The 14925-nt window shown below is 36.3% G+C and overlaps 1 protein-coding gene and 1 pseudogene across 1 annotated transcript; one reads left to right on the top strand and one right to left on the bottom strand.

Annotated features, from left to right (window-relative positions):
* Positions 1-10256: 10256 nt before the first annotated feature.
* LOC140854847 (putrescine hydroxycinnamoyltransferase 1-like) lies at positions 10257-12314 on the bottom strand. The gene is made up of 2 exons (XM_073250888.1): positions 11791-12314; positions 10257-11353 (listed from the first exon to the last, which is right to left on the bottom strand). The coding sequence occupies exons 1-2, from the start codon at positions 12232-12234 to the stop codon at positions 10457-10459; spliced, it is 1341 nt and encodes a 446-aa protein (XP_073106989.1). The 5' UTR covers positions 12235-12314; the 3' UTR covers positions 10257-10456.
* A 2067-nt stretch (positions 12315-14381) lies between these two features.
* The window catches only part of LOC140857166 (acireductone dioxygenase 1-like), a 2259-nt pseudogene continuing 1715 nt past the window's right edge, over positions 14382-14925 (top strand).

The following is a 14925-nucleotide window of genomic DNA, read 5'->3' on the forward strand; positions in this document are numbered from 1 at the left end:
TTGCATATTTTCATGTTTTTGGTTGCCGATGTTTTGTATTAAATAATGGCAAAGAAAAACTTGGTAAATTTGATGTAAAATCAGATGAAGCAATCTTTCTAGGTTACTCCTCCACTAGTAAAGCATTTAGAGTTTTCAACAAAAGAACTTTAGTAGTTGAGGAGTCCATACATGTTGTTTTTGATGAATCTAACGATCTTCCTTCAAGGAAGAATGAGGGTGTTGATGATGCAGAGCCACTAATAGAAGGTATGAAGGAGATCACTCTGAAAGACTCAGCAACTCCAGAAGACAAGGATCAAGAAGACGAACAAAATGAAAGAGGTGAAGAAATTCAAGAACAACCTCAAGGTACAAATGACCTACCCAAGGAATGGAGGTATGTTCACAACCATCCTAAGGAGTTAATTATTGGTGACCCTATGCATGGGGTAAAAACCCGTTCTTCACTTAGAGATATAGTTAATCATTGTGCTTTTGTATCTCATCTTGAACCTAAAACTTTTGAAGAAGCTGAAAATGATCATAATTGGATTAATGCTATGCAAGAGGAACTTAATCAATTTGAAAGAAATAATGTTTGGACCTTAGTATCAAAACCTAAAAATTATTCAATAATTGGCACAAAATGGGTCTTTAGAAACAAATTAGATGAGCATGGAAATGTAATTAGAAATAAAGCAAGACTGATTGCTAAGGGATATAATCAAGAAGAAGGAATTGATTTTGATGAAACCTTTGCACCTGTTGCTAGATTAGAAGCTATTAGACTTCTACTTGCATATGCTTGCTTTATGAAATTCAAATTATTTCAAATGGATGTTAAAAGTGCATTCTTAAATGGATATATCTCTGAAGAAGTATATGTAGAACAACCACCTGGATTTGAAAATCATGCTTTTTCTAATCATGTCTTTAGATTAAATAAAGCCTTATATGGATTAAAACAAGCACCTAGAGCATGGTATGAAAGGCTAAGCAAATTTCTACTAAATAATGGTTTTTCAAGAGGCAATGTAGATACAACCCTATTTATTAAAAGAAATCAAAATGATATGCTAATTGTACAAATTTATGTTGATGACATAATTTTTGGGTCTACTAATGAATCCCTTTGTCAAGACTTTGCTAAGCTTATGCAGGGGGAGTTTGAGATGAGCATGATGGGAGAACTCACCTTCTTTCTCGGACTCCAAATCCAACAATCAAAAGAGGAAATCTCCATCACCCAAAGCAAGTACACCAAGGAACTACTCAAAAGATTTGGAATGGAGAACTGCAAACCAATTGGCACACCAATGAGTCCCTCATGTAAGCTTGACAAGGATGATGAAGGTAAAAGCGTAGACTTAAAATACTATAGAGGTATGATTGGCTCATTATTATATCTAACTGCAAGTAGGCCTGATATCATGTTTAGTGTTTGCTTATGTGCTAGATATCAATCTAATCCTAAAGAATCTCATTTGAATGCTGTTAAAAGAATCCTTAGATACTTAAATGGTACTCAAACTCTAGGGTTATGGTACTCTAAGGACTCACAAATTAATTTATTAGGATATTCAGATGCTGATTTTGCTGGATGTAAATTAGATAGAAAAAGTACAAGTGGAACTTGCCAATTTCTTGGAGTTAACCTAATCTCATGGTTTAGCAAGAAACAAAATTCGGTGGCACTGTCTACGGCTGAGGCCGAATACATTGCAGCCGGAAGTTGTTGTGCTCAAATCTTGTGGATTAAGCAACAACTCGAAGATTTTGGAATTAAACTTAATGAAACACCAATAAGATGTGACAACACAAGTGCCATAAATCTATCTAAAAATCCAATTCAACACTCAAGATCTAAACATATTGAAATAAGACATCATTTTATAAGAGAACATGTTCAAAACAAAAATGTAATTCTTGAATATGTTTGCACTGAAAATCAATTAGCTGATATCTTTACAAAGGCCCTTAGTGAGGATAGACTTTGTGAAATTAGGAGAAATCTAAGAATTCTAGATCCATTTGCCTAAAATTTTCCAATTTCCAAAGAATTGATTAGAGCTCAATTTTCAACATCTATCTTGGTCCCAAAAGCTCAAATTTATCATTCCAAAAACTTATCATTGAGCAAAATTCCTTCACTCAAAATTTTAAATTTTTCTGGAATTTATTCACATTTTTCCTGATTTTCTGAACTTCATGAGTCGACCCCCATGAGTCGACTCAATGGCAAACTTGTAAATCCCACCAACTTTCAACGGGTTCATTGTTTTTATACTGAAACCCTGTTCGTGAGACGACTCATCTTCTCATCGTCCTCCTTCCAAAAGCCGTCCTCTCCAAACTTTTTTTCCAAGGATCCAACTTGAAGCAATTCTCCCTCCTCCTCTCCACCAAAAATCGCCTCCTTGAAAAGGAATTTTTTATGCTTTCTCGCATTGCTTGGCGCGGTTGGAACGTGCCCTAGCACTTTACCGATCTTCCAAAATCCACTTCTTTTCTCCACCAAAATCCTTCTTTACTCTCTTGTGATCTCTCCTCCACTCAATTCAAGTCTCCTTGCCTGCTACTATATTGAATATGGCTCCGAAGATGAAACTTCCCCAAAGAAGAAAGTCAATCCGTGAGCCTGAAGAAATTGTCAGAAAGAAAAGGCATGCTCAGTCTTCAACTGCTTCCACTCCAGTTTCAACATCTGCTCAAGGTCCCTCTCAATCCTCCATAAGCCCCAGTGTAAATCCTCTTTCTGATAGAAAAGTAAAAACCGGGAAAAATATAGATTTTCGGTTCTTTGAGAAAGAAGGTTTTACTTTTGCAAGTAAAATTAAAAATCAAGGATGGAAACTCTACTGCTCCCTTAAGGAAGTCACCTATGTTGACCTAGTTAGAGAATTCTACCAGAATCTACATTATGGAAACGGGTCAGTGACTTCAACTGTAAAGGGAATTGATATCTGCTTGGATTCTAGAATATTGGGAGATATACTTCAGTTGCCTAGTGAAGGATATTCATATATGGAACTTCCAATTAAAGAAGAGGGGATCAGAATTATTTTAGGAGAAACTTATTCAGGAAATTTAAACAAATTGGAAGCAAAGTTTTTGTCCATTGAGATGAGGGTCCTGCATCAGATAGTTTCAAAGCTCTTCTTTCCTAGGAGTGGTAGACATGACTTACTTTCCAGCAGAGATGTATGTGTCATGTTTCATGTCATCACTCAGACCCCCCTGAACCTCCCTGCACTTATGATAGAGGCCATGAGAGAAACTTTGAACAGATCCAAGGCACACTTGCCTTATGGTATGGCCCTTACTAGAGTATTTAGGAGGTTTGGAGTTAGCTGTGAGGGGGAGGCATCTACCAAGCTCTCACATGTGAACACTTTCAACCAACACAGCCTGCACCGAATGGGAATTACAAAGACTGTTGGTGGTTGGATCAAGGGCTCTGAAGAAAGAGCTGAGGAGAGAGTTGAGGAAAGAGCTGAAGACAGAACTGAAGGCAGAGTAGAAGAAGAAGGTCCATCTTCTCCTGTACATGACTTCAGGGCAGCTTCACCAGATACCCAGTTCATTCCTGATACTGAGGCTGGCCCTTCAGAGTTTACTAGGATGCCCACACCAGTGTATCAGCCAGAGAGCAGAGCACCTCATTTAGAGTTCAGACTGGCTGACGATCAGATCGAGCATATTTCACAGCGTGTGGCTTCTTTGCTGTCTAGCCAGTGGGGTAGTACTTCTTTTGCACCTGGAGCCACCTCTTCTGATCAGACCATTACTCTCCACATCTCCACTGTGTTTCAGATGATATCAGATCAGTCCATCAGGATCCAGCAGCTTGAGGATACAGTCTGGAGACTTACTGGCAGAGTTCTTGACTTGCAGGGGCAAGTCCTTGCTTTGGCCCATCCCAAACCACAGGAGTCAATCATTGAGGTCACAGACCTCACTGCAAAGCCTGGTAGGCTCAGAGGAGCACTAGAAGGTGGATATGAATTGCTGAGGAAAGAAATCCGAGGATCGAGTGAGCATGCTACCACTCAGTTCACTGCTCTACTTCAATCTGTTTCCAGAGCACTGAACGTACTTGATTCTATTAGACTCACCCTTTCTGTTCAGTCCTTAGCATCTCAGCGTTCTCAGCCACCCAGTTCATCTCGCTCTCCTGCTCGTGGCAGAGGCAGACGGGGTAGAGGACGCACTTCTGATCCATCATCTCCTCACCCTATATCTGATGACTCCGATCATTGACTTATCTTGATCATTTCTAGATCCTAGGTGTTAGTGTCTTGTTCTAGGATCTATACCTTGGGGCCACGTATTGATAATTAGCTGGTTGAATTTTATTTTTAAACTATGTATTGAAACAATTATGTTTTTAATGGAATCATTTTTCACTTATATTTCTACCTTTTGTAATGATGTTGATCATATTATGGTTATATATATTCTTCTTGTTGAAAAATTATCTTCTCTTTATTGTTGTTTGCTGTTGATAATTGCTATATTAAGGGGGAGCAAACTTCTGTGATAAACTCTAAAAGGGGAGAAATTAAAGAATGTTTCAGAAAAAGGAAGAGTTAACCATATTTGATGATGTCAAAAAGGGGAAGAAATTAAACAAAACAAAAACAAAATTGGAGATATTAAACAAAAATTAGAGAAATTAAATATTTGGAGAAATTAAACAAAACAAAAACAAAATTGGAGATATTAAACAATATTTGGAGAAATTAAATATTTGGAGAAATTAAACAAAAATTGGAGAAATTAAATATTTGGAGAAATTAAATAAAAATTGAGAAATTAAACAAAATTTCAGAAATTAAACAAAAATGGTATTTTGAGAAATTAAATAAAAAAATTTGAGAAAATTGATATCAGACAGAATTTAAACAAAAAGCAAAATCATAAGTACAATGCAAATAAGTAATTTTTTATATGCTCTGATATATTTCAAAATTCAAACTTGCTCAGATATATCTTTTGAAATTTACCTTGATACATCTTAAGAAATTTGATTTACTCTGATACACCCTAAAATTTCTTTTAACTTGCTCTGATACATGATAAAATTTAATCTGATACAGTGTGAAAGTTTCTCTAATATTTGCTCTGATACAGTGTGAAATTTTCTCTGATATATTATAACATTTACTCTGATACATTGTAAAATCTTTTCGGATAACATTGTAAAAATTATTGTTCTTGCTCTGATACATTGCAAAATTTATTTCTTTTCTCTTGCTCTGATATATCTTAAGCTCAAAATGAGTTAATACACTTAAGTTCAAAATCAACTTTTAAACATACTTTGGCACACATAATTTTTTCAAGCACATAAGTATTTTTTTTTGCTCTGATGCTAAATCTAAAATCAAATGAAAATAGAATTTTCAAAATACAGCTCAATCTGATAACAAAAACAAGTTTTCTGCTCTAACACCAAAATCACATACAAATTATTTTTGTATATGACCATTTATATTACATGCCAAAAGAATCATACTCTTTTCAAGCATATACACCTATAATGGATTCTTTTGAAATTAATGCATTAACATAAATATTTTTGTTCAAGTATTTTGTCATCATCAAAAAGGGAGAGATTGTTGCTCCTAGATTGATTTTGATGATTACAAAGCAGATTGAAGGGATACAAATAATTTTAAATTGAAAAAGTTCTTATGCTCTTCAAGGGCAAAATCATAATTTTATTAAAATCCTGATTTGATAGTATCATTTGATAGAACAAATGATTTGTAAATTATTGGTGAAAATTTCATTGTATTTGGACTTATATTTTTGAAGTTATGAAGGTTTGAAGTGCATGAGTCGACTCATGAGTCAACTCATGGCACTGTGAGCTGATTGGCACACAAAAATTCTCCTTGGCACGCTAGTTTTCTGGCTTGACACGACCTGTGAGTCGACTCATGAGTCGACGCACAAGGCATGAGTCGACTCATGAGTCGACCCCTGCTGATTTGAGCCAAGAATTTTCAGAAACACATTCTCTAGTAAATGCAACAGAAGTCGACTCATGAGTCGACTCCTGTAGCATGAGTCGACTCATGAGTCGACCCTTGCGATGAAAAATGTCAGCAACGGCTATTTTTTTGCCCGTTTTAATTGCCTTTTATGCTTCCTAAAATTGCTCTAACGGCTCTTTATCTGCCTAAATTGTTTTCTCTTGCTTCTAATGACATAAAATGCTTTAAATGGTGAAAGAAATTGCAGATTAAATAGCAGATCAAATTGGAGAGAAAACAAGAAGATCAATCGGCAGATCAAAAGAGAGATAAAATTCATTGAGAGGATCCACGAGATAATTTGAGAGAAAAAGAAAAGAGGATCCAAAATTCACACGAGAGATTGTGAAAGAGATTCAAGAGCTTTCAAAGAGAGGATCTTTCAAGCCTATTGTTCAACCTTGATCTAGAGATCTTCCAAAGCTTTCAAGAGATCTTCAATCAACAATCAACCTCTTCTCAAGCATTCGTTCAAGCGTTCATCCACTTTGAGAAAATCCGAAAAGGGGTTCTTCATTTGAGTAAAGTTTTTATTGTTATATTCGCTCATTTAAAGGAGCTGTTATTGTATTAATCTGTGCTCAAAATTTTCTAACTCTTTGTGAGTTTTTGTTCTTGTTTTTGGAGGATTTCCAAAACAAGGAAAGGTTGATCTGAACCTGAAATCGGAGTGTTTTGGATTTACTTGTACCCGAAAAATAAGTGATCTAGCTTGGGATAGCTAGTGTCGGAGTTTCCGACGTTTTGTATTCAGGTTGAATACAAGCATAGTGGATTGAAATTTCCAAGTAGGAGCTTGGGGAGTGGATGTAGGTGCAAGGTTAGCACCGAACCACTATAAATCCTTGTGTTTGTGGTGTGCTTTATCGCTTCACTTTATTTCTTTATTATATTCTTGCATTCCTGCTTTAGGTAATTAATATTGAATTAAAGTCTTTGTTTTGTTCTTCATAAGTAATCTGTTGGGCTTAAAATTTTTGGAAACCCAATTCACCCCCCCTCTTGGGTTGCATAGCTGGGCAACACCAACCAAAATCGGACAGAAACATGATTCAAACTTGGGGTGTTAATGGGTCAAATTGTATTTGGTTTACATGCAGGTTGAAGTAGGTTCGACCCATACCCCACATATACTTTTTCTTCATCCATATCAGCTCATCAATCTTTCTAAATTTTTATTCATTACTTATGTGTATAACTAAAAAATAAAACAAAATGAAGTTTTCAAAGATCACAAGCAACAAAATCAAAATTTTTCTTTAAATATGTCATTATAAATATAATAAACATAAAATTTAGTATGTATGATAATTATGAACTAACTAATAATAAAACTAGATAAAATGCAGTCACATATTCTAAAATATCTTGGCCCACTCTATCCATTATTCTTGTAAATTTTAATATTTACTATTTTTCATAAGTTATTTATAATTTTTTTACAATAAAAATTTTTATTTTTTTTTTCAAATTATATTTGATATTTTAAGTATGATTCCAATAATTTTCTTATATTACTACATATTCATCTTAATATTTTACATACTTTTATTTTGCACATATTATTTTTTTAAAACTAATATTTTTTATAAATATAAAAAAATTTAATATAATATATATCCTTCAATAGAAAAGTTTTTTTAAGTTTTTAAAATTTTTAAACCATTAGCGATGAAATTTTTCATCATTAAAAATTATTTTAACGATGAAAAAATCGTTTACTATCGCTAATAGTTTAGTTTTTGAAATTTAAATTTTTTTTATTTTTCAAATATTCATGACGAAAGATATACGTCGTAAATAAGTAATAATTTTATGACAGTAATTTGATTTATCATCGTAAATAGTTGATTATTTACGATGAATAAATTTCATCATAAATTATTTTTTATTTTTAAATTTTTAAAATATATTTATTTACGATGGAATATACGTTTCCGTCGTAAATAAGTAATATTAGCAACGAAACATGTTTCATTGCAAATATTCTGTAATTTTTAAATTTTTAATTTTTTTAATTATTTATGATAAAATAATTTTATCATAAAAAATTATTTATTAGTAATGAATTTTTTTTAGATCACAAATATCTTATTTTTTAAATTTTTAATTTTTTTTTATTTTTCAGATATTAGCGATGAAAAATTTTATCGTAAATGGTTGATAATTTACGACAGAAAAAGAACTTTTCATCATAAATATTTTAATTATCTATGATGTTTATTTTTTTTATCAAAAACAATCTTTATATTTTAAATTTTTAAATTATCTAACTTTTTAAAGTGTTAATGACGAAAATTTTTGTCATTAATAATCCTTATTTGCGACACAACATGTATTTTCATCGTGAATAATTAAATTATTTACGACTAAAACTTATATCATAAATAATTAAAAATATTAAATTTTTTATTTTTTTTAAATATTGGTGACAAAAATTTTTAATCGTAAATAAGAATAATTGGCGACGGAACTGATCTTTTCATTGTAAAAAATTTAACTATTACCGATGAAAGATTTATCGTTGCTAATATTTGGATATTTATAATTTAAATTTTTTTTATTTACGATGAAAATATTCATCGAAAATAAGCTTTTTATTACGATGAAACTCTTTTTTCATCGCTAATATTTTTTATTTATGATGAAAATTTATAATTATCATAAATATTTTTTATTATCGATAAAAAAATTTTTGCATCGTTGATACGATTATTTACGATGTTAATATTTTTCGTCATAAATAAATTCGTCACTAAAACTCTCTTTCCTTGTAGTGGGTCTTGGGCATGGAGCTTCCTTGGGCCGGTTGCGATTCCGAGGATTTGGAGCTTCTGATTGTTTTATGTCATGGCAGAGCTATGGGAGAACATGGTGATCTCAGTTCTATTCTGAGGTACTTCAGGGTCTTCTTATTTGTGCTATCAATTGGGGAGAACAAATTTTTGTTTTATTGTGAATGATCCCCCCGGCACCTAAAAAAAAAATGCCCTCGCACCCCCGCTCCCAACCAACCCCGACGCCCGCACCACACACCCCCCGCCCCGTGGCTCAGTGCCACACCCCCACAATCGGATGCACCCCCCTCTCTCCATGGCCCCGATGGCGCCTGCACCACATGCTCCCCATGGCTCTATGCGACATTTCCTCCCCCCACCTTGGTGCCTGCACCATACGCACTCTGCTGCTTCGTGCGACCCCCACTCTCTAGGCCCTGATGTTCCCTCTTTCCCCCCACCACTCCCCCCTCCCCGCGCCGCCTCGTTGGTCCTCCATTCGTAGGAATAGAAAAAAAAGAAGATGAATCATTCTATTTGCATGGGGCAAAAAATCATGAATTCATTCTATGATTTCACTGCAATCATAGGATGTTCTTACAATTTTGTTTAGAATCCACGGTTTCAATAATGCCACATCACGTGCCAAAGTGGTCTCAAATCAATCCAATAGTTTGAAATATAAATTCTAATTCACTGTATTTTTAAAATATTTTATTAAAAATTATTTAAAAAAATTCTAATAATTAATCCTCGAAAGAGCTGATGGATGAGTAAATTTTTATTGCAAAAGTGGTATCATGTTATTGTTGTAATAAATTAATCAATAATCAAAGATGAATGATATATTACGGCTGTATGAAATATTATTTATAAAAATTAATAAAATATATAATAATTAATAAAATATAAAAAAATTTATCGGTTGGTTATAAATTTGGCAGGGTATCATCGCCGAAACGAGTATTTTTTTTTTAATGAAGGTACTTTTTGATAATAACTGATGGACGTACTTCGGCATCTTTATTGGTCTGGAAAAGTTGCCACGATCATGTCAGAAAAAAGATAGTTGAGAAGGAGGCTAATTGATCTGACATCAAACTGACAACCTGCTGTAGCCACATGATGGCAAAAGGGACATTCCAGAGCGCAAGAAGAAACCACCTTACTTCGCATGAATCTACCATTGGATCATCTACCGCACCGATCGCAAAGTGAACAGTAGATGATCCAACGGTGGAATTTCGGAGATTTAGATGAATATATATATATATATTGGTAAAAGAGGTACGTGAATCCTTTATATCTTCCAAAGCATTACTCGTTCACCAAAGCAATTCCCTTGGAATTGGCATCACATAGTACATGTAGAACTTCAAGTAATAAAGTTTACCGGTAAAATAAATCAATAAAGTTGTACCCGGTAAAGTTGACTGAGAGAGGACCTCATTAGCGGAATGATAGGCATATATTATTCATATCATTGATAAATACAAAACACTAGAGGCTAAGCTTAGATGATATCACATTAATACGACACGACATGCAACAGGAGGAAACAAATAATTTCAAGTGAAACTCTGCTCAGTTCCATATTTCCATAGGCAAATAAGTAAACGGAGAGACCGTAACAAAGCACCGAGAATGTAAGCATGGCTAAGCTGATTCCACCCCCGTCAACCCCTCATAGAACAGCTTCTTGAATCTTGGCATGTTCTCAGCTTCCAGTGACGCCACGACTGAAATCCCCCCATCGTCTCCAGGGCTGCGCATAATGTGCACCATTCCACATGGCGAGCGCGATGTCGCCGTGCCCATAAACACCGGCTTCCCCCAGCCGAAGTCGGCGTCGTAGATCGGCATCCTTAGCCAGCTGACGGCATACAGGTCAGTACCCGGCAGCGCCCACGCCGATATATGCATACGCCTCATGTTCACCTGCTCCAAACTGTCTATTAGCGACCTGAAAAACTCGTCATTTGATCGTACGGCAGCGTCATGGATCTTTCCGGCCAGATGGTCCAGAGGATCAGATACGACCTCCCCCGCCGTCGCCACCACCGCCTTCCTAAAGGCGGCATTGCCGAAGTAGGTCGGCGGGAGCGGCGGCTGCAGGCGGTTGCGAGCATCGATGCTTATGTGCAGCCGCGTCACTCGAACGCTTGGAAGGTCACGGGCCTTGCACGCGCACCGCCACAGGTGTGCCGAGAGCGCTTTGAAGGTGGAGAGGCCTGATCTGTTTCCAGTGCCACGGTTTTTGAGGGAATCGAGCTGATCTCTGGATACTTTGAGGATTACAGGTTCGTTGAGGGGGATGGCCGCCTTTAAGGGATCGTTTGATGGCTGGCAAAGGTACTCGACATGGTCGAAGAGGACGGTGGGAGGGGAGCGAGGTCGGAGGAGGGTGCGGTTGAGGAAGGGAGGGGCCGTCAAGCCAACCCCTCGGGCAATGTCAGAAAAGGTGTTGATGAAGTGGATCGAGCCGGGGCCGTCGGCTACGGAATGGTGCAGGTTGACGCCCAAGCACACACCGCCGCACTTGAGAAACGTTACCTGCAACGATTTGAATTTGGTTTCAGATAGACGACCGACCATTTGCAGCATCTTTCTGCTGCTATCTTGCATTCTACTTACTGCTATTATTTAGCCATAATTTGTTATTGTACCGCAGGATAAACGCTTTTTCTTTTTCTTTTTAAAAAAAAATTCTTTTTCTTTTTTTTTTTGAATTGTGCACTACTTTTTTCAGTCCGTCCATGGTACGTACGAGAGTGAATCCCTAGCTAATTTTCTTGTGCAGGTTATGTAAATTTTTTTTCCCCCTTTTTGGGGCTACTGATTTTGGGCACCGTAGCATCTGTCATATTACGTGCCTCCGTCGCATGCACAGATGCCACGGCTAGCTGGAAAGGCGGCGATCGATGGCAAACACCAAGCATCATCATAACATAACCACAAAGAAAACGAGTGAGAGGAGATTCGGAGCTCACTTGAAACATGATCAAGATGCAAGGAGGCTCAACGGACTCCATTGGAGGAACCAATAACGGCCTCACGTCCGTTGATGGTGTAAAATCCTTGAAATCACGGAGAGTGAACTCGGATCGGGCCACCACAAAGAGGACGCCCTCACCGGTGCACTGTATCTCAAGCCGGCCGTCTCGGTTTACCCCGAGTCTTCCGGCCAAGGGGTAGAAAGGCACCAGCGCCTTGCCCAGGGCCGCCTTCATGGCCTCCACAGAGAAGAAGTTCGGGTCTCCATTGGGCCCGTAAACATAGACGGTGGGGGTGTAGTACCTACAATACCATATATCTAGATTGGACAGGCAGATCTCCTGCTTTGGGGTCCGCTCGCTTGGAACCACGAAACCGGACTCCACTACCTCCACCTTGCTCGCCATCTCTCTTTCAGCCATTTCCACACCCATTCCCATGTCAAAAACGCCTTGTTCCCAAGCCACAAAGAATTGGGCTGCTAAAAATCTCTCTCTGCTCTGCTTTCGTCCAACCTTCCCTTTATATAACGTTTGTCGAACTCCGTCGCGCTCCGCACCTACCACGCAGACCGGGCATGCATGTGACACGGGAAGAAAAGACGGGTTCGGGTTGTCTCTTCTGCGGGAAAGACTGATTGACCTTCTTTTGCGACGGGTGTTTTTTTATACAGCCTCTAGTTGGGACTTAGTTAATTAGTGTGTATTTTATTAAGCATGTACTGTTTCCTATGAGATGAATTGGGGAGAGAAAGAATTGAATTAATGATGAAAGTTTAAGAGACATTCTGTAATCTCTAAATAGACGAGACTTCTAGTATGAAAATGTATGTAGAAAAATTATCAATAATGAAAACTTAGTTCTTCCTCTCATATTCTATCCATCAGAAATTTTTTAGTTCAATTCTTATTTCCATCATTTGATATCAGACCAAGTAGATCGTGGAGAAATTTCTGCCAAAAAAAAAAAAAATAGAAGCGATGGCTAATCTAAACCAAAATCTGCGGCAACACTCCGTTCGGATCTTTAGGGGCGACAACTATGATATTTGGACTATTAAAATGAGACAGTCTTCAAATCATTAGGTCTTTGGAGCATGGTCGAACAAGACTATAACGAGGAAGACAGTGGCGGAGCCTAACGTCAAATGTTGGGAGGACAAAATAATAATTTATTAATAATTTTTAAATAAAATATTTTATGATAAATAATAAAATAAAGATATATATAATCAAAATATTATAAAAATATCAATAAATATTTAATTTTATGTAAATATTTAATATTAATAAAAATTACTTTATGCCATCTGCAAAATGATTTTGATTGTATAAAAATCTCAATAATCTCTTCCATATTAAAGGTTGAAGAATAAATAAAAGGTTAAAAAATAAATAAATAACTATTTTTTAAAAAAAATATTATTTTTAATAAAAAATTAATATATAAATTACTTATATAGTCTTTTCTCAAACTGATAGACTCGTAATGTGTGTAAGATTAAAATATTGGGGGCCACTATATTTATAAATATATAGATAATAAATATTTTAAAATTTTTTGGGGGGGGCAGTGGTCCCCTTCGGTCCTTCTTATACTCTGCCACTGAAGGAAGAACTAACCTCAAGTTCATCATCAACTAACCAAGCTGATCAAGCCAAACAACTTGAAGAGTTGCAGCAAAAAGATGTAGCAGCCCTCTCAAAAATTCAGTAAGGAGTCTCGGATACAATCTTTCCGAGGATCATTTGTGCAACAAAAGCAAAGCAAGCTTGGGAGATCTTGCAGAATGAATATCAAGGAGTTCAAAAAGTTCGAGATGTCAAACTCCTATCTCTTCGAAGGGAGTTTGAAAATTTGAAGATGAATGAGAAAGAGAAAAAGTTCGAGATGTCAAACTCCAATCTCTTCGAAGGGAGTTTGAAAATTTGAAGATGAACGAGAAAGAGACATTGGAGGAATTCTGCAACAAGCTTATTCTGTTTGTTAATCAAATGAAGAGATATGGTGATGACGTTCCCGACAAGAGATTAAATGAGAAGATTCTAATCTCTTTACCCTTTAAGTTTGAGCCCAAGATTGCTGTAATTGAAGATACTAAAGAGTTCTCCACCATAAGTGTTGAAGAATTGATCGGCTTGCTGAAGTCCTATAAGCAAAGATTGAATCGATGCTCTGAAAAATCAATTGAGAGTGCTTTTCAATCAACGCTCAATCTTAATTCCAGAAGTGCAGAAAAAAGGCCTCAAGAATCATTTAGAGGTAGAAGATATGATAGAAGAAGAGAAACAAATTCAAGAGGAAGAGGTAGAGGAAGTTATGATCGAAAAATTGAAGGTAACAACTCTCAAAAGAAGTGCAGAATTTGTAATAGGAGTAGCCATGAAGAGAAGGATTGTTGGTTCAAGGAGAAGCCACAATGCCACAACTGCAAGAAGTTCAGCCATTTGAAGAAGGATTGCTGCTTCAACCAGCAAGCAAATTATATCGAGGAGAAAAAAGATGAAGGCAACATATTTTTTGCATGTCAAAGTGTAGTAGAGAGAAAAAAGATCAATGGTTCATTGACAGTGGCTGCAGTCAACACATGACTGCAAATGAAGGCATCTTTCTTAACATGGACACAAGTTATTATTCGCAAGTCAGGCTTGGCAATGGAGCATTGATGGAAGTAAAGCGAAAAGGCACTATTGGTGTTCAATCCAAGAGAGGTAATGAACGTATTTATGATATTCTTTTTGTTCCTGATTTGGACCAAAGTTTCCTTAGTGTTGGATAGCTTGCGGAGTATGGATATTCTATTCATTTTGAAGATGGAAAATGCATCATATTTGACAACAAACAAAAGAAGCAAGTTCTACAATGAATAAAGATGGCAAATATAAGTTTTTCACTCAATCTCAAAGAATCCAAAGAGGCTACGATGAAGGTGAACATGGTGGATGAATCATGACTATGGCACAAAAGGTTTGGGTATTTGAACTTCAGTAGCCTTAAGTTGCTTTCTTAAAAGAATATGGTCCAAAGGCTTCCAAGCATCAAGGAGAAACAAGAACCATGTCATAGGTGTGCACTCGGGAAGCACCATCGACAATCATTTCCAAAAGGAGGAGCTTGGAGCGCAAAGCAAG

This window comes from Elaeis guineensis, chromosome 1, assembly GCF_000442705.2.
Source record: "Elaeis guineensis isolate ETL-2024a chromosome 1, EG11, whole genome shotgun sequence".
Classification (NCBI taxonomy): Eukaryota; Viridiplantae; Streptophyta; class Magnoliopsida; order Arecales; family Arecaceae; genus Elaeis; species Elaeis guineensis.

Excerpts from the sequence above, each read along its gene's own strand:
- LOC140854847 (XM_073250888.1), bottom strand. The coding sequence starts at position 12,234 with ATGGGAATGGGTGTGGAAATGGCTGAAAGAGAGATGGCGAGCAAGGTG. Across the intron at positions 11,354-11,790 it reads GCATCTTGATCATGTTTCAA|GTAACGTTTCTCAAGTGCGG; the intron begins GTGAGCTCCGAA and ends AAATCGTTGCAG.